The 25,830-nt window shown below is 38.0% G+C and overlaps 1 protein-coding gene across 1 annotated transcript in view; it reads right to left on the reverse strand.

The window, feature by feature from the left end:
* LOC146001777 (dual specificity calcium/calmodulin-dependent 3',5'-cyclic nucleotide phosphodiesterase 1C-like) overlaps positions 1–25,690 on the reverse strand; it is a 414,325-nt gene extending 388,635 nt beyond the window's left edge. Inside the window, exon 1 of the mRNA XM_083139498.1 lies at positions 25,025–25,690. Within this exon, the coding sequence (XP_082995624.1) occupies positions 25,025–25,166 (142 nt within the window). The 5' untranslated portion in view covers positions 25,167–25,690. The remainder of the gene's footprint in view (positions 1–25,024) is intronic.
* Between the last annotated feature and the right edge of the window lie 140 nt (positions 25,691–25,830).

Below are 25,830 nucleotides of genomic sequence, written 5' to 3' on the forward strand. Positions count from 1 at the left end.
CGTATCCCCGGGCTTTGAAGGAACAAACGGAATACTAACAATTTGCCCAAGTGTATTTTAAACAATTTTAAATCCATACTAAAATTTGAACAGTTACTACGCTAGTACCAGCTCAAATGAATCATCATAGAGTGTCATTACTGTACTATACTTTAAAATACAACATTCTTTCTTTACATTAAGCCTGCCTGCTCTCTGTCACGTAGCACACCCTGGACTCCATTTTACAAACTAACGAGACTCTGTTGTTTAGGCCCGTAGTCAGTATAATCCTCTGTGAGACTCAATCTTCACAATTAGACAAAAACTGCAAAAAAGCGAAGTACAGCAAAATCAATCAAATGACTGAGACACCTGATTGAATATCCATAAGAGTACCAATGAAAGTCATTTCATAATTCCATTTTAATTTTCCACGCGTATTATACATACAGCATTACTGAAATCTTCACTACCTTGAAAATATCTGGAAAAAATGTTCATTTCTTAGAAGTTACTAGGAGGGTAATGGCATGGCGGGTGGGAGGCTGTAACTATATACCTATCAAGGGATGCCATACGTTTTTCCCCTTCCATCCCTCGTTAGTGCTGATTTACGTTTCGTCTGTTCTGATTCATTAAATTTACGTTAGTTGCATCCCAGTGGGATCCAGAAAAAAAGCAACATCATTATTGGAACAGAAGAGAAGAAAGATGAAACATCCCCCGTGCATCACAGCGCTACTGCCTCGTGCTTCCAGCACTATTAGCTGTGTCCTATATGCATTTAAGGACCACGCATGCAGGTCAGGTAATCTGTAACCCCTATGACTCAAGATACATGTGAAGTGGCCTTTACCATTCTGGTTAAAACAGAGCAGTTCAATGCCACGTGTATCTTATTCCAAGTAGCTCACTTCACACCCGATAGAAAGGCCACTGAAGACCTGCACGCTTCGTTCACTGCTAATCACAACTCTTCTAACTTCTTATGTGCACAAAATTCCAGCATTCAGTTGGAACACTTTCTTCGATTGGTGTGTAAATCTGAACAGTAGTTACAGGTGGTCTAGAATATGACACTACAGTTTTTAAGTGGACATCAGGGAGCCGTACGCATCACTCAATTACATGAAGATCCGGTTTTCTATACTTGGATGAGGTCATCGACTCTACAGCCCATAAACTGTAGGGGCGCCTGATTGAACATCATAACCTAGCAGTAGAGCGCATTGGAAGCGACAATCCACATCACTACAAACATAAACTGGCAAGAACGTGGGTTGCTAAGGGATACCAGCTAAACGTCTCTCAGCACTTTTAAAGGACACTGTTGTTGCAGTGGAATAGCCGAAGGATAAGTGCCACTATAGCACTTTCACTTAACACATGAGTTATTTTAAACGCCACGAAAGATCACCAGTGGATAATTAATAATACACGACCGTTTGATTTTTGTTATTTAGTGTCGCTTTTCTGCCACTCCTGGCTAATCGCGACGATGAAGATGAGCGAAGATGTGATGAAATTGATGAAGGGACTCGCAAGGAATGCCCAGGCGGGATTGGAGCCTGGCACAGTTTCACCACTACTGGAGGCAATAATTTCTGGCACTCTACACAAGCACATTATGTGTATCAAAGACGTCAATGTCAGAATCAATGTCTTTTGTATTATTTGTGACAGTTAGGGAAAGGATTTTAATGTGCAAAATTATGGTCAGCAAAGGAAAGAAGATTCTGAAAATGTTTTAAAAAACGTGCAACAAAAGGTGCTGATAAAATGTCTTTATTCAATGCTCTCTTTTTCTGCGGCTTCTGTATATAATTCGCGCGGACCGCAGAGAGAACTGTTGTTCTGCCGAATAGGTTTCGTTGAAGTTTGTTTTTTCTCTCGCGGGTTTTGCTACATTATCTTGGGAACTATTGGGGGTTGCAATGATTATATTATACCATTTTATAGCTCTTGTTCTGCTCTACAAAATGAGTCTATAGGATATTATGCAGCTGCTCAAGAAGAGTGAAAATTGTTGATCTTTCTGTCTATTTTTTTTTAACAAAACATGAAAGAAAACTAAGGAAAAAGGTGCTGAAGCATCAAAGAGGGGGTAAAACAGGGATAAATGTGCTAATCTCACGAAAAGGTGTTCATTTTACTATATTTCATGTCCCAAAATACAGATCTCAAACGATCGGTATGAAAACAGTAAAAGGTGCTGAACCTTAGACTCCTTTCCCTGGGTGATAGTTCTGTTTCCGACTTCTATTCTCGTACATAGCGCCAGAATAAGTACGTATTAGCAACGCATGACTTCGGCAAACAGTTGGCACTGTTACAAGTATTCTTCCTGGAAACCTGGAAGACGCAATACAAAATGGCCTACTGCAGCAGGATTTACTATAATGGTATATTCATACTACTTTAAAGAATATAAACCTTTTGGGTGCAATCAACTTGAAGGCTGGAGATCTTTAGAAAGCACACTTCTAAAATATCGAGACCGTTTTCAAGGATTTTGCGCAAAATATATTCCCCAGCATTTGAAATGGAACAGCGACACTGGACAGAAGGCGTCAAGCTTCGGGCTTACTCGTTTCAAGGGTTTTCCACCCTTCTATCCTTAATTTAGGGTTGGAACGCAGCAAAGCTGAAAGCGAGTGTAAGGCTTAAGTAGATCTGGCGGCTAATGAAGGAGCCAGTGGATCTATCCACAGACTTAATTACTTTCCGTGTCTCCTTCTGATTGAGGAAGAATATCTTAAGCTCTTCCTGCACTCCAGAGGAACAGTTTCAAAGGCGCCATTAGCTTGAATTTGTCAACAGAATTAGAAAAAGAAAACTTTTCCAGACTGTTCCATTAATAAATTAGGTTGTGTAAAAAAATCTACAGTTCCTTGGGGATATGGTGAACGTATCAAAATTTTAGAATGAAAATTATCAACTGCGGACTCACCCGATGTGTTTTCATGCAAAGGCATTGGAATGTTGGTGCGTTTCTAAAAGTATTAAACTCTTACGAAAAGCATTTCAAATGTTTCAAATATAAGCCTAGTTTCGATTATTAAATCTTATGAGGTTTAAGAGATTAATCAAACTTTGACGAACCTATTACATGCACACATAATTGAGTAGTTATACACTTAAAATGCTAGGATTAAAACAGAATACTCTTCATGCATTATGACGTCAATTCTTATTAGATGGGGCAATTCTGAAATTGCAAAGAAGTGCTAATTGACTAATCTTCACATATTGGGCTACTAAGATATTGTTTCTTGGACGTTAATGTGTGCGAGATACTGGTTGTCGAGGATTTTAGACAGACTATACAAGATTGGATCGTTGGCATGTTAACAAAAACGATCTGGTGACATAGTGGAGCATGAACCTACCCACATATCAAATGAAAGCTCAAAATTGAGCACAGATATGCCTGTTTACTTATGATTCGTAATTGTTAAAATTATTTACAATTTTCACTTCAGAAGTTTTGGAATTGACGATTTAAAGAAAGATAGAAATTGGTTTTTCTAATACGTAATTCGAGGCCACGCATTACAAATTCACAATTCTTAGTATTAAATATCTACCAAGCAAATTGATCATGCAAATGAAAAATTATCAAATTTTAACTTCGAGTTTAGTGTTCGTTATTAACAATTAACTTTTTCATTCATAAATCTTGATTTAACCAGAGCATCGCACACATATATGTAAGACTCCCTTAATTACGTCACTCGTAGGTCAAAACAAAACAAATGAGATGCACCTTTTCTACAGACCAGTGTTGCTCTATCTTGTGCATAGAATTTTCATCACTGTAATTGATGGGACGTGTTTCAATACTAATAGTGTATGCTTTCGCGTTTCTTTTAACATGGGAAGTTTGTAGAAGAAATATTAGTAGCAGCAACGTTTAGTGATAAACGAGAGAATCGATCTATTGCTATGGCATTGCATCATAAGTGTTATAGTTATCCCACATCTGAACTGTTCTGACGAGTAAGCTCATAAATTATGTGCTCGCCCCTAAGGGACCGAGGGTCATTTATATATTGGCTAAAGGCCGGGGAAATGTCACAAACTATCGTTCTGTTCTTTTGGATATACACATGACGTAATGTAAACGTTAGTATGACGCGGGGAAATGAACGATCAACGGGCAAGGTGCTTACAAAAACTGCCTTCTCGTGCAGTATCCGAAAATAGCCACGTTAAATAGGATGAACACCTTTCCGCACCTTGTAAAGCAGAGATACAGTACACAGTTCCATAGATTATTTTTAACGGAAGATTTAAGTGCTTGTTTTCGGCGTACACGTGCAGCCCAGACAAAGGTACTTGGCGGGAAAATCCGGCTTAAAGTGGAACTCCTGGTTTTACATGTATGTAGCTATACCGTTAGATTTTAATCGTAAAGTTTACAACCTTTAAAATTTAAGAACATGCCTGTTAGATAGCTAGATAATGATTTTAAGTTAAATTGCGTGCACCATACTTTTAAAAACTGAATTACATTAACTATCTATGTAATGGCCATTAATGTATTAAAAAAAGGTGTGACAATCATTTTCACGGTAATTGGATGACGCCATTCCTTCAGTCACCTTTTTACATTTCACGGTCGGATTCAAAGGCGAATATCGAACAACAGAAACAAAAAAATATTAATTTGGTTTATTTGACCGCTTTTTCTGCCACTTTTGGCTAATCGCGAAGATATGGATGAGTGATACGACGAAATTATGAAAGGGCACTCGCAAAGCCCAGACCGGGACCCTTTGCGCTGCGCTTACCACTCCGCCACGGAGATACACTATAAAGAAATTGATTGCAAAGCTTGAAGTGACTTCACTGGGAAGAAGTATTCTGTTGAAAAGTTACCGTAAAATTTATAATATTCTACCGTTAAAATTTAACTGTCGCCTCTTAATTTATTACTAAAACTTGACGCAACCATTTTTTTTTCTTTCAAATTTGAATATTTTTGTCATGCATCAAGATTTGAAATCCCTGTCGCGTGCACCCTGAATATAGATTGAGAAACTGAATCATTATAATTACATGAATTACGGTTAAGTACATAATAACCGTTAATACTTCAAAAGCAGTCACTGCCATTATTTTTACGGTAGTTGATGTCAGCTAAAATTTACGGTGCTAGATCGTCAGTTCTCCAGTCTTCGTTTCACAGTGTTATAGGCATTCTACACAGGGCCGGATTAACCTATAGGCAACTGGGGCAATTGTCCCGGCCCCCCCACCAAAAGGAAGCTGTGAAGGTCCTCCACCAAAAAGATATTTTAACTAGCTGGCTATGCTTGTGAAAAATTACATATGAAGTTGTATTTCAAAAATAAAAAAAACTTCAATATTGTCGTATGTCTACACTCTTCTGGATCCAATTGTAGCGGTGTAGCTCTCAGTCGATCTGTTTGTAGATATCTGAAGCTCAGTATACTTTATACCATGGATTGATTTGGCTGCGGTGTGGAAATAAGGCACACTTATTCAAACAATCAATTCTCAGATAGGATTAAGATAATAAATAATCCTACGAAGTACATAACTTTCTTTCGTTAATAGCATCGTATTAGAACTGTGAGTTTTTCTTGGGGAAAAATTTTGCAACTCCATCACAAATTACATCTGCAGCTCGCGAGCTTGTGAGCATTTACGAGGAGGATCTGGAACCCTCGGTAGAGAATGAACTGATACAGTTTGCACACCTAGTAAGCAGTAGGAATGTCAAACATCAGGATGGCATCCCAATGGAACTGTCTATGTATAATATTGTATGCAAGGACCCGTTCCGCAGTACATTTCCCAATGTCGGAATTCTCTTTAGAATGTATTTGGTCTTAATGGTAACAAACTGCAGCGGAGAAGGATCTTTCTCAAAAATGAAATTAGTGATAAACAGGCTTCGTGCTGCCATTAGACAGGATCGCTTATCCAATCTTTTTTTATTAAGCACTGAACATGAACTTCTTCGTGAATTGGACTTGGATGATATAGTAGATGAATTTTTGGTGAAAAAGGCAAGAAAAGTGTGTCTACTATAAGTGTTAAGCCTTTGGGAATTTTCTTGAAGAAAGTGTAGTTACTATAATTTCCACAATGAACCTGTCGGTAATTGTCCAGTAGATGGACCGTGCATATGTAGCGACATGTTTACTCTTAATTGTAAATAATATCACTTATAATAAATTATGTACGTAAGTACAGTCTACTGCTCAGTTCTCTGTTTCCGTCTGAACCCCCTTAGTATTTACCATATATTGTAGTTACGGTGTTCACTCTTCATAATATACTGTAGACATTTAGACGAAGAATTTTACTGCTGCTATAGCGCTACAATTTTCTTCCTGTAACTTTATTTAACTGCGCTATTCTACCTGCAAACCTATCTGCGATATGTACGATTGTGAATGACTTACTGATTCTAAAATCAGGTCTACCATTTTAACTGCTGAAAATTGGTGGTTAACATATTGAGCTAATAACGCTCCTAGTAAAAAAAAAAAAAAATGGGGGCCCCCACAAAACATTTTGCCCAGGGGACTCCACAAACCTTGATACGGCCCTGATTCTATATGTTCGGAATAGTTGTTCTAGACACAACCTACTTGCACGTTACATCAGAAGAGGGAGCGGATGCTTGAGTGCCTCCTATTTTAAGGATATAATTCCCAATTATCATCTAATAACTAAAAATTTGAGTAAAGTTTTTATAGTATAACCTGAAATCAACTACGGTGTTCAATTTCCGCTAGGAGTGAATATTCTATTCCATTGCCATTTACTTTATTTTTAACTCTCGTGTAATAAAACCGTAGCTCTTTAATTATGTTGAACTTTTCTGTATGTGTCAGAGAGGAAAGAAAGTATAATGAAGTCTATCATATTCACATGTCTATAAATTCTGAGTTTCATTCAAGAAACAACCAATTTCATCTACAATCACATCCATATCTCTATACTTCAGTTTTCTTTTAAGATAAATATATATACACCAAGCTCCGCACTTCTACAAACCACATCCTAGTTCCACGTATGAGCCTAATTTATCGGAGTGGTCAACCTGAAAAATTCAACGTGGAGTCATGAAGGAGCATGTCTGATTGCTTGCTATTCCGCACCACCTTTTCTATCAGTCACGTTTCTTACGTAACATACGGTGTCATGACAATTGCTGCTCGTCATGATTCCGTGAAATTGAGTCGTGCAATTGGTGATCTTGTAATATTTTTGCATTATTCTTCTTTCGGTTCTCTCACTATCATTAGTTGGATGTTATTGGGTTCTCGTACCACTCTTCTTGTCAAACATGGCACCCGGTTTTGGTGAGGGGGAGGCGGTAGATAGGAAATGAAATGCAGACAAGGTCACTGTTCATAACACGCATTTGCATTTCTACGACGTATTCTAGCTGCTGATAAAAATGTTCAAATCATGCATCCTATACAAAAATAAAAAAGTTGTTTACAAATCAAACGTTCCGCTTCTTCTAAAAATATGCTACTGGCGTCTGAAAATACAATTTAAAGCAAGATGATAACCACCATATGCACCCTCATATGGGAATACACATGCACCAGCTTCTGATTGGGGTTTGGAAAGGAGACAAAAGCTTTGATGAAAATTAGGTCGGGGAAAGAAAACTACATCCTATTTCACTGATTTACAAACTTTGTATTAATGTGTACAAAACGGGTGCGTACCAAAGTGGGATCGAAACCCCAGATAATCCCATTGATTAATTTGGTTTATTTTACTGCGCTTTTCTGCCACTTTAGCTAATCGCGAAGATGATAAATGATGATTTGATGAAATTGATCAAGGGACACTCACAAAGAACACCTACGACCCGACCGGGATTCGAACCCGGACCCCTGTGCTAATCACTCCGACACAGAGATCAGCTACAATTTTAGAAATAATGCAGAGATGAAATTCATATTTACTCCATTTAATGGAAATCTAAAAAAATGTATAATCTTTAAAAAATCACGGCTTCTATTAGAACTAAAACAGGGATCCCGTTTCGAATCTCGGCCTGGGCATGGGTGTCCATTCATCAATTTCATATCATCTGTCAACATCATCTTCGCGATTAGCCGAAAGGGACAGAAAATTGAATCCATCAATATTATACTAAAAGTTTGAAATGAAACACTGCTGCCCAACATTAGAATGAACTCCTGTAGCCTTACGATAATATCCAATCCTACAATAGTAGTATTTGGTTGGTTGATAAAATAGTTTTAAACACCTCTAGCTTGTTAATTTGCACGTCCAATAATATAAGAAATAATGCCCCCCCCCCGCCCTTTTTTTGAAGAGTATAATATTGTTTATTAACGGCGATAAGAGCTATCTGAATGGAGTATAATTGCATTTCTAAGTGAAAATAGTATTACGAGGGGCAACTGCCTTCCCAATCCCTCTCCCCCCGTGACTGAAAGAAGACAGCATTGACCACTATACTATCAACGAAACGTTTGCGATTGTCTATTCCAAGAGAGTGTAATTTTTGGTCGATTGTCTACGGAATTGGGTTGCAGATTTAGCAATGTGGCATTTGTTGATTGATTGATTGATTTGGTGTTTGGGACCCTTTGATTACAAGGCGACGACGCTACCACTGCGCCATCGGGGAGGACGTGTGGCATTTGTTGCTATGAAGGGGAATGGGGGGGGGGGGTCAATTTCCTCCGAAACCGTGGATTCAATTTACGGAATCAAACACTAATTATTTTGAAGTCGAGAGAACGAAAATTACATTGTTGTTTTCGCCGTGGCTTAATTTCCGAAGCTGGAATGAAATATATGCCACAATACGAATCTCACTTACTTCATGTAGAGATAGATAGCTATCGGACAATGGTGATTCCTCTCTTCTTTTACAACTTACAACTCGAATAATAATATTTCTAGAAAGAAAATCTTGTTGATATATTAAAAACAAAGAATGCTGGAACTTAAACTTTATTTTATATTACTCCATAAACGGATAATGGTAGGCACTGGCGTACGCAAGATTTTATTTCCGGAAGGGCTGTAATTGTGAAGGCGGATAGTTCATAGCTGGTTTCCAAGGGGGGCGGAATACACAATAAGATATTTCGTATATTTAGAACTTTCCACTCTCAAAAATGACAGTCGGTGGTCATTTTGCATCTAACACTCTGGTTTTACCCAGGTTTTTCACTGTTTATATTCGAAACTGTTGATTTTCTCAAAAATTTCGGAGGGGGCTGTTGCCCTATTAGCCTCCTCCCCCATCTGCGTACAACAGTGATGGTAGAGTGCGCGTCAAATCTCCTGCATATGGCCTTGAACGGCTGAACAGCACCAGCGAATCACAGACGTGCGGCGTTGCCTAGTTCAATGACAAGGCGTCTCGCTCAACCACGCTGTATTTTTTCCGTGTGAAATTTCGACATGGCACTGCTGCAGTGTGCTGCTATTGGCTATCGCCATATCCAGGAGATTTGACGCGCATTCTAGCTGATCGGCAGTACTGGATCGCTAAAATAAATTATCCCTTTCATTTAGTGTAAAGGGTCGTCCGTACGCGATTCAATTTTCACTGAAACAGAGTTGAAGACCCAACAACATCGACAATTGAAAAGCGTTGAACAACAGCACTCGTACAAGGGTAAATTTGACAACGATGTCACACTTTGTCAAAAGATGGCATTGCGCACGGTAATAAAAGGAAATACATTATCCATAACAAATATAATAATTTTCTTTCTAAAGATGGAAGGAAATGTGCTGTATTTTCTCGTTAATATCATTGCAATCCGAAACACCATAACAGAAACTCTGATCATAATGATGTAAAATATTTTCACAAAATATGCAGTAAATATTGTTTTCACATGTACATAGGTAGATTTTATTTTTATTTTCCTTAAACGACAATGCAATTTAAAATGTGAAGAGAAAATATGCTTTACGGTTGGTTGTCTAATATATTTCATGTCACGTCACTGCTTTAAAAATACACACTATAATTTTTGGTATAATCGCAATTAAATAAATACCGACAAGAATATTCAACTATTCCTTTCCTTGCCCACAACCACGTATTTACACTTACAGCCTCGCTTTCCCTTCCCCAAATAATAATAAATTGCATTTTTTGCATGGATGGAGTCTTTATATACAACCAATAACAATTGCACGTGCTCTTGGTCGATAGTCCCGTCTGTTTAGAGCCAATTCTAAATAAGAAATCTTCAATGTTAAGCTCAAATCCAATTAAAAAAATGACGTGTGCTCTGACGTCACTTCCTTTAAACCCTGAATTCAATATGTTGTTCGTGGTTCATTTCATGGTACACGGATAGCTTAAGCTTTAAGAGTTTTTGCTTTTAAGTCTCCTTTTGAACAGATAGGTTAAGCGGGACTGGACCTACAGTTTGAAGTGGGATCCAATCCACTATGTGCCTCTACCGGATGTCGAACGACGTTACCACTACGCCATCGGGGAGGCCACGGCACGCTTGCTTTACAACAATACTGATCATTATAATTGGATTAAACCACCAAGATTATTGAAATGAACCCTGTAACTCATGGACCAAACGGGCTTTCAGCCTTCGGTGTGAATAAACTCTAAGATCAAAAGAACTATCGATTTTGTTTCGCTTGGAGGTAATCTCCATCATAAAGAGTAAATTAAAGATGCCCTTTGATTCATTATTTAGATCAACGATCCTTGGGGCCGGTGCTAAAGGTTATTACATATCCTCTGGCCGTTAGCACAGGGGATTTGTGTAAGCATGTTGTGGTTTATTCTGCACTTCAGATGTTTACAGGGATATGTCATGCGGACTCTGGTAGTTTTTCTTCTATTTAGTTGAAAGAGAATGTGTTTTTAATGTGTTATTAAGTAGTTAATTCAGTTATTAATTACTTAACGTTTGTTTTCAGCCTCCTCAGGTTAGGCTCATTTACATATAGCTTTCCTATTTCCTCCACATTAATCGCAACGATGAGATAAATAAGCTGATGAAATAAAGAAAACCACAAATATATATCCTTTCGATTTCAAAATGCGGTTTCTGACTTTGAAGCTTTTTAAATGAAATCACAACATGAAGATAAATTGTACATAGACCCTCTGATTAGGGGAAGGGTAGCCTTGACGGAAGTCCAGCAGGGGAAAGGAAAGCCTTATTCCATTTATAGAGTGGGTCCAGACCCACAGAAATTGCTGTATTAGAAGCTTTCCAACTTCCGTACCCCAATGTTCTCTGTCCCCCTCATTTCCTGTAATTCAAATACTAATTTACATATAAACGCGCTTTCGTACAGCAGTTTCAAAACAATACACATGATTTATTCATTTCCAATGTATGGGCAATTTATTCTACACACACACACACACAAGAGGTAACACAACCAACGAATAAAGTATGTGGCAGTGTTTGTAACAAAAAATGTGCTAGAGAAAGCAATCCCTCCCCCACCTCCACTGTTCGTAATTGCTAGGAACTTTCGTTGGCTTGAAAATACTTAATTTTTTCTTCAAAGTCATAATATGATGACATTCCTGTACACTAAATTTCTAAGTGAACGTATTAAGGGGGCAACTGCCCTCTCTTCCCCCACCCCTCGTGCGCACGCCTATAAAATTATACACTGGTGAAAGAGGGGAAAGTATTGCCAAGTAACAACGTCCACCATCCGAGAACTCAGCTTTCTAGCTCATCTCTCTGGTATTCCCAAACCGGAAGGTTTATTGCTGTAGTAAATTGTCTTCAGTCTATGCCAATTCTGGGCAAGATAGAGTCTACCCTTGAACATGCTTACCTATTGCCTTCAGGTCCATCTTAATATTGTCATTGCATCTTGTCTTGGTCTTCCTTCAGTTCTCTTACCATCAAGTTTACCAACAAAATCCCTGTAGTATTTTCTATCCTTTCCCAACCATCTCCACATAGCCTGCCCACCGAACACTTCTTGATTCAATTATTGTAATCATATAGGGGGATGAAAATGCAGTTAAATATTATCTAACCTTCTTTACTCTCATGTTGCTTCATCCTTTTTAGGTCGAAATATTTTAAGATTTTTTTTTCTGAAAACTCCTAATTTATGCTCACCTGTTACGTCTCGCATCCATACTGAACTACTGGAAATATTACTTTTGTGTACTTTAGCTTTCATATTCTTTATATTAGACGATAGGATAAAAGTTTATGAATAGATCAGTAACATGCATTACTTGAATTAAGTCTGCCTTTAACTTTCTCTTTACGTTATGTGTATTTGTTAATGGTTACATATAATTAGGTTTTGTTTATTAACTAAACATTTGGTTTCGGTCCGCAAAAACTTATTTCAGCTTTCAAAACTATATTTTGCTGCTTTTAAAAGTACTTTAATATTATTCTTAAACACGTTCACATCATTCCCTAGTATGACATCATCTGCATATGGTAGCAACTTGAATCACACCATTTAATTTTAGTCTTTCTTTAGCTACTACAGACGCTATCAGCGTTGAATAACATGGGTACCTGGGGAAAATCCTGGGGATAAAGGCGGTCAGGGGCGTGATGCTGATCACATCACCCCCACTCACGACCGGATCAAGAAAGTGTGGGGCGTTACCCCCACACCCCCTATACGCCTTCATGGCGTGGTGCTAGGCACAGGGGAGCACTTTACATTTTTTTTACCTTTCTTTAGCTATACCACGAGAGAGTTAATGAAATTACTTTTATTGCAGATGCTTGCTTTCAAATCTACATAAAGTACATTCGATATCCAAATCAAAACATTTATTATGTCCCAAATGTGAAATTCAGAAATTAGGATTATTTTAGAATTATTTCTTCACAGAAATGTGATAGTCTCAATTACAATTAAGAAAATATCGTGAAATATGTATATCTATGTACTTTATGGCCAACGGGCTCTGTGGCCAAGCGTGTTAAGTTGCCCTTTCTAGCACCTAAGTACCCGTGTTCGAGTCCCGAACTGGGAACAGAGTGGCCCTTCACCAATTTCATCTAATGAACGATTCGCGATTAGCCAGATGTGGCAGAAAAGCAATATAAAATAACAAAAAAAACCTGTATAAACTTATTCGTCAATTTTAAAAATTAAATGTACGAACATCAAAGTGGATAATGACCATAACAAAGGAATACCTGAGAAAAAAATTCCAATAGCTCTATTTTTATATCATCAACGAAATTCACTGGTATTTACGGATTCTCCCGACAGAAGGAGCACCTGTTTAACAGCAATTTCCAGTTTCTTTCTTCTGTTTGTTATTCACTGCTCAGGGAGAGAAAAGTGAAAAATTGAAGAACGCTGATCTGGGATTATAACTTAATCAAAACTTTCAACTCCTGGGGTAGCTTCTCCATCACAGCAGATTATTCAATAACTAGCTTGCAGACAACTTTAATACCCTAACATATCTCGTTCTTAGATCGCAGATTCCACAAAACAAAAGCTATATAATGCTGAAAAAACACACAGAAAGTATGAATTTCCATGTAGAGATGGCAGCAAATTCTTATTTACAATATATTTTAAATTAATGTATTGAAGTTATGGAAGAAATAACAGCTTTTGATCATTTAGTTGAAAAAATTGAGTCACATTCTCATGAGATTTACATCTACTTTGTACATTTGTAGTTTGTGGATTTTAACAGTGTGCAATAACGAAAACGCATTTGGTTTATTAAAGAACATAGAAGTAGTCGAATATTGGATACTCGCAAATATGTTTGCATAGTTCTCTGATGTAAAGCAAGAAATTATACTTCGTTTCGTAACCCAGTGAGTATATGATTGAGGAGAGATTATTTTATTTGCATGTATTTTTCCTGTAGCTTTTCTGTTACTGTAGTGATGTGTTGTGATGACTACAAAATATCGCTACAATTTCCCTACTCGAATTACACATTAACTCTTTGCAGAAATCTCAGGGAGGTCAATGCCCCCCTGGCCTAAAAAATAAAATAACGTCGCAAATACGACATTGTAATGTAATGTCGCAACAATATAAAATTAAACGAATGTTCAAATCCCGTCCTGATTACTCTGTGTACACAAGACGAAAATTGAAACTGTGGGCTAAAGCTTTCCGTAATGGACAAGTTGCTGGTTTCTCGTAGGATTAAGGGAGCAAACCCGTAGGCGAAAAGCTCATACTAACAGGTTGCAGAGGAGTTAAGGCGGCTTGCCTTTTGCTGTCGACCTTCGATACACACCCACGTGTGGGATATGTGCGTCAGCCGCTCCACGATTTGTATCTCAAACTGCAGCCGCTAGATTTGGTTGGCTAAGTTGAAATGCGAGATTTCATTTTTGGATTTTTTTTTTTACCACAGTTCATCACAAAATCAATAATTAACGGAATAATAAAATAACAGAATGATGGATTTCTTTAAAACATTATAAAACCAGGGTTATTAAAGGTCCAAGAATTTTGAATAAAATCAATTCGGGTCCAGGAGAGAAAATCAGCAGGCGTAAATGGGTTCTGGGCCGTAAAGAACCTTTAAAGTATTTCAATTCGGTCCAGGAACCTTTTGATCGGCTGAATTTAAATTCGGTCCAGGAACCTTTTATCCTGCTGAATTTAAATTTGGCCCGGCAAACCTTTATTCGGCTGAATTTACATTCGGACCAGGAAACCTTTATTCGGCTGAATTTAAATTCGGCCCAGGAAACCTTCTTGTCTGAATTTAAATTCGGTCCAAGAACTTTTTGTCTGAATTTAAATTCGGTCCAGAAACCTTTATTCAATAAAACAATACGCAACTAGTAACGAATTTAAATTGTTCGAGAGGAAAAAGGTATAGCTCCTGCAGCGGAACCCAATAGCGGCGATGGGACTCGACGCGTGGACCACGCGACACACAATGGACAGTCCCTTGGCAGGCCTTGACTTTCAATGGGCTGTTGCACCATGGAGTTTGCTATGGTTTAGTTTAAGTTAACTTTTAGTTAACTTAACTCGAAGGCTAGGAAGTTAACTAATATTCTATCGAAGAGACCCTTAACATTATCAAATACATGTTTAGTCTGCTTTGTGCACGGATATGAAAATCATGTTCGAACCTAGTTAAAAGCGAGATCTTGATCATTCGATGTGCCACTGGGTGGGCGAGGGTGGGCTCTAGTCCACCTTAAAATAGTCTCAGCCCACACGCCTGTCCCCCCAAATAGAATGAATACATGATATACAGGGTGTCCATAAATTATCTTTACAACTTTAGACTTTAATAACTTGAAAACTATACTAGATAATGACAAGCGGTTTTCAACATGTGACAAGAAAACTCATAAAGTTTTTTTTTTTATTATTTTACAAGTGACGCAGATTTCACGAAAAATGTGGACGCCACAGGAAAAAGCTGAGTGTGTAGCCTGGTTTATAGAGACGAAGTCAGACAAGCTGCACCTTGTAGGCATACAGACGTAACCTCTTATGTAAGACTTTGTGCACTGTTCCTCTTGGCATTGCCAACTCTCTGGCCACCGTACGCTCTGATTTTGTCGTTCTCCTTGCAAACGCCTGCCGCACCCTGTCCACGTTGGCGTCTGACACAGATGGCCGACCCGCCCCCTGTTTATGGAGAACACTACCCGTTTCCATGAATGACGTATGCCAAGCCCGAATGGTGGGTCGGGACGGTGGTTCCCTTCCATACTGTGTCCGAAAGTTTCGGTGCACTTGGGTATCGGACTTCGTATCTATAAACCAGGCTACACACTCAGCTTTTTCCTGTGGCGTCCACATTTTGCGTCAAATCTGCGTCACTTGTAAAATAATAAAAAAAAAAAACTTTATGAGTTTTCTTGTCACATGTTGAAAACCGCTTGTCATTATCTAGTATAGTTTTCAAGTTATTAAAGTCTAAAGTTGTAAAGATAATTTATGGACACCCTGTATATTATTTAGATAACTCAAAGAAACAAGCTAGTAAATAATTATAGTATAAAGCACACAAAGCGGCGTTAACAATTGACTAACAGAACTCAGTTTCACTTTAAAAGTGAAGAACGTTTCTAGATTTTCCATTAGGTTGGTTTCCTTTCATTAACGTGCGCCAAAATGATCGAATCAAAGCTCTAACACATGTAAAAACAACGAGTGAACCTACAAAATTAGGAAAAAATTTATTTAATAAATTTGTTTAAGATGCTTATTCCAGAATTATTTTTAGTATTCCGGTAGCTGATCAAATTAGTTTTGATAAATTAAATCATTTTTTATGTTATCAGTTAAATATAATTTTTCCCTTGTTTCGTTTACAAGCTTCGTTTGTCTTGTAAAAGCACAGAAAATATTTTCTTTAACCGAAGAAAGCATATTTCGCTTTATTTTTATAATTTCATTTTTTATAGAAAATACCGGAAATTTATATGGAGCCGTTTACCCACTGTATCCCCTCGAAAATTATGTCGAATTTTCTTTTAATCAACAGATTTCAATGTTTTACGTAAATGTAAAAGTGGTTCCAGCTTTAGGAAAGCACAAATAACGGAGATATAATATGATCCCAAACAATGGCCCACGCAAGTTAAAACCTGCAATTTCAGAGTATTTTCGCCGCTTTTCGTTAGTAAAATCTGTTTGTATGCACACTAAAATACCGAAACAACACGTCGAAAATAAGTATCAGTACCAAACCTAACAATTCTAACATTACTACGTAAAATTATAGCGGCTGTTGTGGAAAGTCGTTTTGGGTGCTATATTCAATTGCGCGACGCCTTTGGGCTGTTCTGCTGCATGGTAAAAGTAACACGCTAATGTAACAGAGGTGCTTTACTTCACAAGAACACATTTCCGGGAGCTAAAATCAACTGAAGACGTTCATGAACAAAATCTTCATAAACCATGCAAAATATTTCACAATCTCCAGGGGGTACAGAGGGTCAAGGGTACCATTTATATGGCGAATTTTTAACACTAATAAAAATTGCATGCAAAATATTTGTAATTGTTTTATAAGTATGAATTTGAGCCATGAACAAGAATGCTCCAGTACAGCATAACGTTCATGAAAATTTCGCCGCACCTTGAAAAATTCCCAGCGTCGGCCCTGGCCATGACAACTGAACCTGAACCCACCTAAAGATATTTTATACACCCTTGAATTCTTATGACTCCACTGCCTACACCTGTAATCGAACCAGGGACTCTTTGATTACAAGGCGACCTATCTAACAACTACACTGCTGTAGACATCCTAATGAGTATGGTATATCACTCGCAGCACGCTAAGGAATCATGCATATACACAACTCATAACCAAAAAAAATGACTACGTGATTCGAATTGGGTCTACAAGATATCTTGTCGATCCGCTACCCGACTCATTAATCAGAACTGGTCTCGGGTACAGGAAAAAGGGAAGAAAAAAGTGTTCGATGGTGGGGAAAGTGTGATAGCATGGTGAAAGATGACCGTGCACGCTGGGTGGAGCGGTCGCAGGATTTCAAATGGCAAATTGGTCTAAGGGGGCAGAGGCGAGATCTTTAAAAGTGGTCTCGATTACACAATTTCGAGCGAAACTGGCTCAGTAGGTGAGGGAACACTGACATTGACGTAATGAGCCACGGTCTGACGGAAAATGCTAGGTGTAGTGGACAACGTTTGGTGTAAATACACTTAGAAATATGATTTTTTCGGCGCTTGACTTCTGGTACTCTAATTCATCAAATTTGGCATTTTTATCGGTTTTGCGCTGTGTAGCGTAAGCAGATATAGCATTTTAAAGTTGTAGAATATATGGAACCCGGTTCAATGATGGGTTGTTTAGCTGTATGAGTCAGTGTACAGACAACGAAGTTAGTAATAAGTTGTGTTTTATACAGTGTACATTGATACGTTTGTAGATTGAATTGTATCATCTGCAAACATGCTGTATAAAGAAACAAGGTTGAGTGAACAAAATGGTTAAATAGTCTAGCCCGGATTTGACCTAACAGTTTACTGAACAGTTTATATTCTGTGACTTTGTGGTTATGGATTGCGATGTAATGGTGTACAGTTGAAGGAAATGACTTATTTTATAAATTAAGTTGTTTTTTTCATAATTTAACAAATGACGACGGGTTCGACTTACTAGAAAAGCAGGGAAACTTTCACACAGTTCCTTGCGAGTAACTTACAGAAGTAGAAAAGTGACGTGAAAATACTGGCCTTCTGAGCAAAAAATATTTTTCTGGTTTATAATTTTATAATTTTATCTATTTATATTATATTGGGAAACTATCACCGAGTTGGTTCCCTCGAAAATTGTTTGTAATCGAAACATTTAAACCACGTGGAAACAAACATTTTCAGTTCTGTAGTCTAAAAGTTTGCTCACATATCCAAGATCATTTTTAACTTTCTCCTCAGTGAATTTTGGGTTTCCAGACACACAAAAACAAAAAATATGAGGAGAAATTTAAATGGTCTAATCTGACCAAAACTGAAAAATTAAGTTAACTGTTCGCCATGGAATTTTTTTTTCTTCACCGAAAGTTTTTACTGTTATTTGTATGTTTGTTATTTATCGACACTTTTCTGTCTTAACTAATCGCTACGATAAGGATGAGTATTGATATGATGATATTGGCGAAGGAACTCTCGCTCACAAAGATCGATTGATTATTACTAATTCGCTTTGCTTTTCTACCACTTTTGGCCAATCGCGACGATTAGGATGAGTGTTGTTATGACGAAGAGTCACCGCTCACTAAGAACAACCACGCCCAGGCTGGGATTCGAACCTGAAATCGTTAGCGTCGTAGTGCGTTGTGCTAACCCCTCCGCCACAGAGATCGGCCTTACTCACTGGGAACTTTGGGATAACGGTTCCGATTGCTTCATGACTTTTCTTCACATCCTCCTAGCAGGAAGAGAGCTAGGATTTTGATGCAAATGCATCTTCTTTTTGGTAAGGCAGAACATTGCATAAGTAGATAGAAACGTGTTTTACACGAAAGTGAATTAATTGGGATGCCTTTGTTAGGGCATCTTTTGCATTTTTTTGGACCCTTTTTTAAGTAAAGGTCATTTTTTCAAACTTTTTAAACAGTTTAAGTCATTTTTCGGCCTTTTAAAAGTAATATTATGCATTTTTCTACATTTTGGTGAAAGAAGGGGAATTTTACATGCAAATGTAACCCTTTGAAGGAGAGAGGTTCCCGACTCTCGTCTCGTTGCCCTCAGCGCAGTTATGAACGACTGTGTTTGAAGAAACAAAGAAATTCTGTGCAGTATTGTTGATACAAGCTGTTGTGTAACAATTCAGCTCAAACAATGTGATTTTCCCCTCTATCAGTAAATACATTGTCGGCAGACGGATTATTGTTAAAAAAAAACAAGGGGAACAAAGTTTTGTGCTCTGTATCGGACATTTTGTCAGGGAAGCAATTTGCACTCTATGGAATTGAAAGTGACTTAACAGCAAGTGATATTGTTCATTTCAAGTACGCTGCTCCCTTGTCGGTGGAAGTCGAGAGAAGTTTTTTCCATGTACAGCAGGGGCGGCGCCAGAAATTTTCGACCGGGTGGGCAGAAGCTGTATATTCATAAATTAGGGTGGGCAGTATAAATGTAAGACATTATATGAGTTTTACATGCACTCATGCCCCCCCTTTCCAAGATATACAGGGTGTCCTAAACAACTTCAACAACGGTTGGATGCTGGTAGATATAAAAAAAAAAACAAGGAACTTTTCCTAATACACATAACCTCGAACGTGCTTAGTTTCTGATCTATGAGCTCTGAACATCTAACCTGTATGTATGCAACCCAAATCACCAAACGATTGTTCTGACGTAACTTCCTGGGACGCGTAGCAAGGTTGCCACTTGAATTTAAAAACAACAACTTGGGAGTCATATCTGTGCAAACTACAAAAGAGTAATTATACTTGCGATGTTGTAAGCATAGGTGCGCGCAGACTAATTTATTTTGGGGTGCCTTAAGGGAAGTTTCAGTTACCTATTTGGACAAGGCTAGCCTAATAATCGTTACTTTATGTTCCTTTTTACAGAAACTATTACGTATATGAACATGAAATGTTAACATTATACAATGAGCATTTGTTATCACTTTAGCACAGGTTTTACTATAACTGTGTCGATATTTTAAGTAATGAAAGTAAACAATTGAAAATGATAAATACAAGGCTATATCTCAACAGGTACTATCAGCTGAATCACTCTCACGAAATACATCTGTAAGGTTCAATTTTACCATGTTTTATAATGCACATTACTTCATACCTGGTCACCCGATAGTTAATGCCATGTGTTATATGTCATTTTAAACCGTAGAATTCAGATGCAAGCAAAAATCTGAAAATTGATACTTGTCATTGAAAGAGAAGGGAAAGAGAGCATTTCTTTGAACATGAAAGTCTTATTGGAAATGTTGGAAGGTTGCATTAACAAACAAATCAGTCTTCGGGAAAAGAACAAGTACGGGCCGATATGTGAAGGGGCTCTGCGATTTATAAAGGAAAAAATAATTTCTTTACTACGTGATACTGATTACTATAGTAAAGGAATATCGCATTGTTTTTTGGAGGGAGAGAAACAGAGACTCAAGAGAGCGAGCTGGTCATCTCAAATGAAACGAAATTCCTTACTTTCTTACCACGGATAATAGTTTCATTATTTTAATGATAGTCAATTTTTTTATTTGTTTTTATTTGAGAAGACATTTGGGGTAGCCAGGTACCTTTGGCACCCCCGTGCACACACCTATGGCTGTTAGAAGTATTTACAGCATTTACAAACTGACCAAGACAAAGAGTTTCCAACAAATGCGGACTGAAATTCAAGACTCTTCACTCTAAAATGTCCCCATCATGTTTCGAGTGTCGTGCAGTATCGTGAATCGCGAGATTCACGTACGACATGTTGATGAAATGTACGAACTGAGAAATGCAAACATAGTGTGTTCGCCACCTTGTTTCACACGCAGCCTGTTATTTATTTATTTTTAAATGGCTAATTGAGTCCCTCACATAATACGGAGATAAACCCCTTATTGAAAAGAATGAATAGTACAAGCTTTTACAATAAAATTAAAAACATCGTTTTAACATTAATTAATTCGCACATTAAAACTAATACATAATAACTAAAATCAATCCGACCTGGATAAAGGTGTCACTACATCACGTGTGCATTCCGAGCGCCCAATACAGCTCAGCGTTTGACATAAGTATGGATTATGTCTTATTAGCAAAATTTAAAAAAACAAGATCCCTGGTATAAATCAAATTCTTAGTTCATTCTGCATAATATTTACCTAGGCTAAAGAAGGACATTTTGGCAAAATATCACCGGGAAGTAATAAATAAATAAATAACATTGTATGTATTATGTTATGAAGCAAAAAGTTCTAAAATTTCGTCCCTATTCTATGCCAGCTAACGACAATAAAAATCACATCATTACATAAAGTGGACTTAAAACAACAACTCATGTAAGAAGATTTCTAAATACGGTTGCTAACTCATTATCAAGTCAATGTTTTTCAAACCTACAGAGCTGTTTTATCAAAATCGATTTTTCTAATTGCTTCTTATTAGTAGAACGAATATAAAATTGTTATTTTTTATATTATTTTGGATACCATATCGAAATTAGAACATGACAGGTATATATAATCGTGATGATGAAAGGAACATATTAAATTACCTCTGACTTAGTATTTCAATATAGACCTAACTAAACAACTTTGTGTGTTGCTGGAGGAAGCAACACGAAGAAGAGGTTTTTATTTGTTTAACAGATTACCTTAATCACACCCAGGCCGGAAGCCCGGAGTTGACAACATCAAGCAACTCCACTCCACCCCTTTCTACACTCAGTTTCAGTTATAACTTTTTGGCCAAGTTATGGCAGACAGTAATTATTTTTGACACATTTCAAGTATTTATTTCTTTTCATTATGTGGCACATTTTCAAAGCAATTTCATGCATCGTCCCTGTGAAGGCCAGGAGCTGCAGCCCTCAGGCCCATAATCCTGTTCTAATCTTGATCATATTCTGCACAATTTTGCGCCTCCCATAAAGCTTCCTAAGCCTACTGGCTGCTTAAGCATACACGTGGGCATTGGATAACAGTTTTTGTTTCAAAAGCTTTGGAAATTCCTTTCGCTTTTCAATGATAAAGTTAAGGAAGTTGAAAGAAAAGCTTAAAATAATTCCATTCAACTTATTATTTACTCTGACTTTCGTAAACCTATTCACAAAATCAGTGTTTCGGCAAAGGGCAAGAAAGCTTTTTATTAAATGATAATATGTGAACTAGTATGTAATTCATATTCACAAGTAAAATATACATGGAGTCAATACCATAAAAAATGTATTTTTGAACCATTCGCATTTTCCCAAGTGTATATATTTATTGAATTTGATTGGGTGGGCAATCGGGTGGGCACAGCAATTTTTGGGTGGGCAATAGCCCACCCGTGCCCACCCCTGTCGCCGTCCCTGATGTACAGTCACGGACACTGCCGGCTTGTAATGAACACATTGACTTTCAATGGAATCGTTACAAGCCGGCAGTGTCCGTGACTGTACAAGGCTCTCTTGTCCGAAAACCGACTATCATTCACATTTGAAAATTTGCATATGATTTTCGTTATGTACTGCAACTCAGTACTTAAAGTGTAAAGATGACAAAAAGGGTAAAAATTTACTATTCCACAGACACATGTAACTTCTTCGTTTCGTTACTTCTAACATTCATACTTACCTATCTGCTTCTCGGAACATTCTTGAAGGTGTATTCACGTTCCTTTGATGAAAGTAATGTCAAATTTTCACATTACGAGTACTTCTTTATTTGCGTTGTTTCGTTTCCGTAAGAAACAGTATGGCGCGTACAACTTCGCAGATCATCGCGCGTCGTGCTTGTGTTTTGTCGATGCAGTGTTTCCAACCTTCGTAACCCAAAAAATACTCAAGTGATTTTTTTAAAAAAATCTTGTTCGCATTATTTTACGAATAAAATTTTAACTATGCTTGCCTAACCTAACCTTGCCGAAAATGGTTCGTGGAGCTATGCGTGAATTGTTTTTGGGGCTATCCGTCAATGGTTTGTGGGGGTACCCTTTTTCAAGTACCCAATTACAAAATCCAGTGGATCTTCCACACCCGGTATGAATTTCACCACGCATCCACGACACGTCATCTTTTCGGAAAGCAATGGCGTGGTTGGAAACCCTGCAATCGACAAAACACAAGCACGACGGAGGTGTACGCGCCAAAGGCTATTGTGCGTCGGAGAATTAATTTTCAACAAAAATAATGAATTTCCGCTATGATACCTTCCAGATGTTAGGAACTTATTACCGTAAGTAGTTTCTTGTGTAAAAATGAAGAAATCTGTTTGTGGAATAGTAAATTAGTACCATTTGAATTTCTCTTGGTAGTTTATAAATTTGTTCTACAAATCTTTCAGAACTTATAGTTCATTTTTCTGTTTATAGGGCATTTTCTTGCATGTATTAGGTCATATATGCATTTTTTAAAGGTTTTTTTTTTTTTCAATTTTAAGGCCATCAAAATCCTAGCCCTAGGTACTAATTATCGTAGAATTTGGAAATTATTGTCACACGAAATGTGAACTTTCTTAAAGTAATGAGCACTGTTTGGATTTCGAAGAAAAAGTTATTTATATTGAAAATAAACAACTTTACACATTACGTTCAATGAACAATGGATTTTCGGTTGACAAGCGACTAAGTATCGTAGACTAGTGGGAATTAATGTAGAAGTAAATCGGAACCTTAGTAGAATGCAATTCGGGACTTTATTTTAATGCTAAGATAACCAAACCTGGCCTGCCTAACCTAACCACGAAAGCATATATTGAACAAAATCTTAAGCAATCGCTAAAACTCCACAGTATAACAGAAGTCAATCGGGTATGACTTAAGATGACCGGACCTCTCTCCGATTGTCTTCATATTTGACATACTTACTAATTGAGGCCTGCTAATGACGAATCTGAATTTAAAATTTGTCGGAAACGTCTAGAAATTGCAAAATAATTGCGAACCATTGACGCTAGCCCCACGAACCATTGACGTGTGGTTAGGTTAGTTTCGGTTAGGTTAGACAAACATAGTTAAAATTTGGTGGCGTGGTACTATCAGGAATATACAGAGCATTCCCTGACACTCGCTACGAGACTCGGCGGCAAGCGGCCCGGCATCAGAGCTTGTCTTCCCCGGTGAACGGGTCCGCGACAGTCGCTTATATTAAACCTCGTAAAAATGTTTAGAGTAACAGGGTCAGTTCTGAATAAAAGTGGAAAGAAAAATGGGGAAATAAAGTATACAAAGACAATCCGCACAACATCCGTGAGTTAAAAGAGCGTGTTGTACGAAAAATCGGGAGAATTACAGTAGACGAACTTGCACGTGTAAATGCCAATTTCCTTCGGAGATGCCAGGAATGTGTTGCAGCAGAGGGACATCATTTTCAACACCTTCTGTAGTCAAGGTTTATACACAATATGAAAACTGTAATTTTAATAGCAGACTCGAGCGACTGTCGCTGACCCGTTCACTGGGAAAGACAAGCGCTGACGCCGGGCCGCTTGCCGCCTAGTCTCGTAGCGAATGTCAGGGAATGCTCTGTATATATTTCTTTGTGAAACAAAAAAATTCGCGAAAATCGACGGTTTCCATTCCGAAAACTAACGCCTTATTTTAGCTTATTTTGCAATTTCTAGAAGTTTCAGACAACTTTTAACTTCAGATTCGTGATTAAGAGGCCTTAATTAGCGAGTATGCCAAATATGAAGAAAATCGGAGAGGGGTCCTGTCATATTAAGTCGAAATCGAACAATGTTAGAATTGCATTTGTAGCATGATGAAATTGCAATAAAACAAAAGGAACTTGGGCCGCTTCGTCTTACAACACACAAATCACGAGTTCAAACTCGGTTTTTCGCACACGTGACACTTTGGATTAGATAAGGCACAACCGAAAGACAGTTCAATAGGAAATTCCTTGACAAACTCACCTATAACGTAAGAATAGCCATCCAATGTCAGGACGCACTTGCTGATAGGGGCTTGTCGTCTTGGCGAAGACTGTGTCTTCTTCGAGGAGTCCTTCCTACGAAGGAACATATCTTTGAAAGATCTGCTTGTAGAACCTTCCATTGTTGAAACACTTTGATCACCAACTCCCGCGAGGAATGTATTAGATCACTCACACTTGTTTTCTCACCACTACACCATATTGATATATATTTTTTCACAATATTCACCACTCACCACCTATGTATGTTACTGTATGCTGTGGACACACTTATTGAAGCGTAAAAAGCAGCGCTTTTTTGTTAATTTACGACATATCAACGCAACGAGAAGTCACCGAGAAAAAACAACAAGCGAAAGTCGACTGCTTTTCCTTTTCAAATTACACCGTTCATTCAATCCATTTCACGGCGTAATTCTACTTCACCGGCTGACTAGGTCAGTTTTTCTGTTAGGATGACCTAATCCCGGTCGCCTTACAGAAAACCGGTTGTCAAGTGCACGAGACTTCACGTGTTACTTGCCACCGCCTTCTCGCTAGCAAACGATTTCCCCCGAGTCCGAACCGCGCGAAGCCGTCTACTCGAATGAGGTTCACAGGAGTCCTGCGGCAGACTGCGATAGCGCGGCTGGGACGTTGGGGTAGGGGAAGGCAGGCAGCGACTGTAGAGTTCGGCGCGGACGAAACTCGTTACGTTACAAATTCTCCCTTCTCTCCTCTTTGACTTTGTTCTTTCCTGTTTTTGTCACTATGAGCTCATTACGTTACACATCCTCCCCCATAACT

Source organism: Lepisma saccharinum, chromosome 17, assembly GCF_977018435.1.
Source record: "Lepisma saccharinum chromosome 17, izLepSacc3.1, whole genome shotgun sequence".
NCBI classification, from domain to species: Eukaryota; Metazoa; Arthropoda; class Insecta; order Zygentoma; family Lepismatidae; genus Lepisma; species Lepisma saccharinum.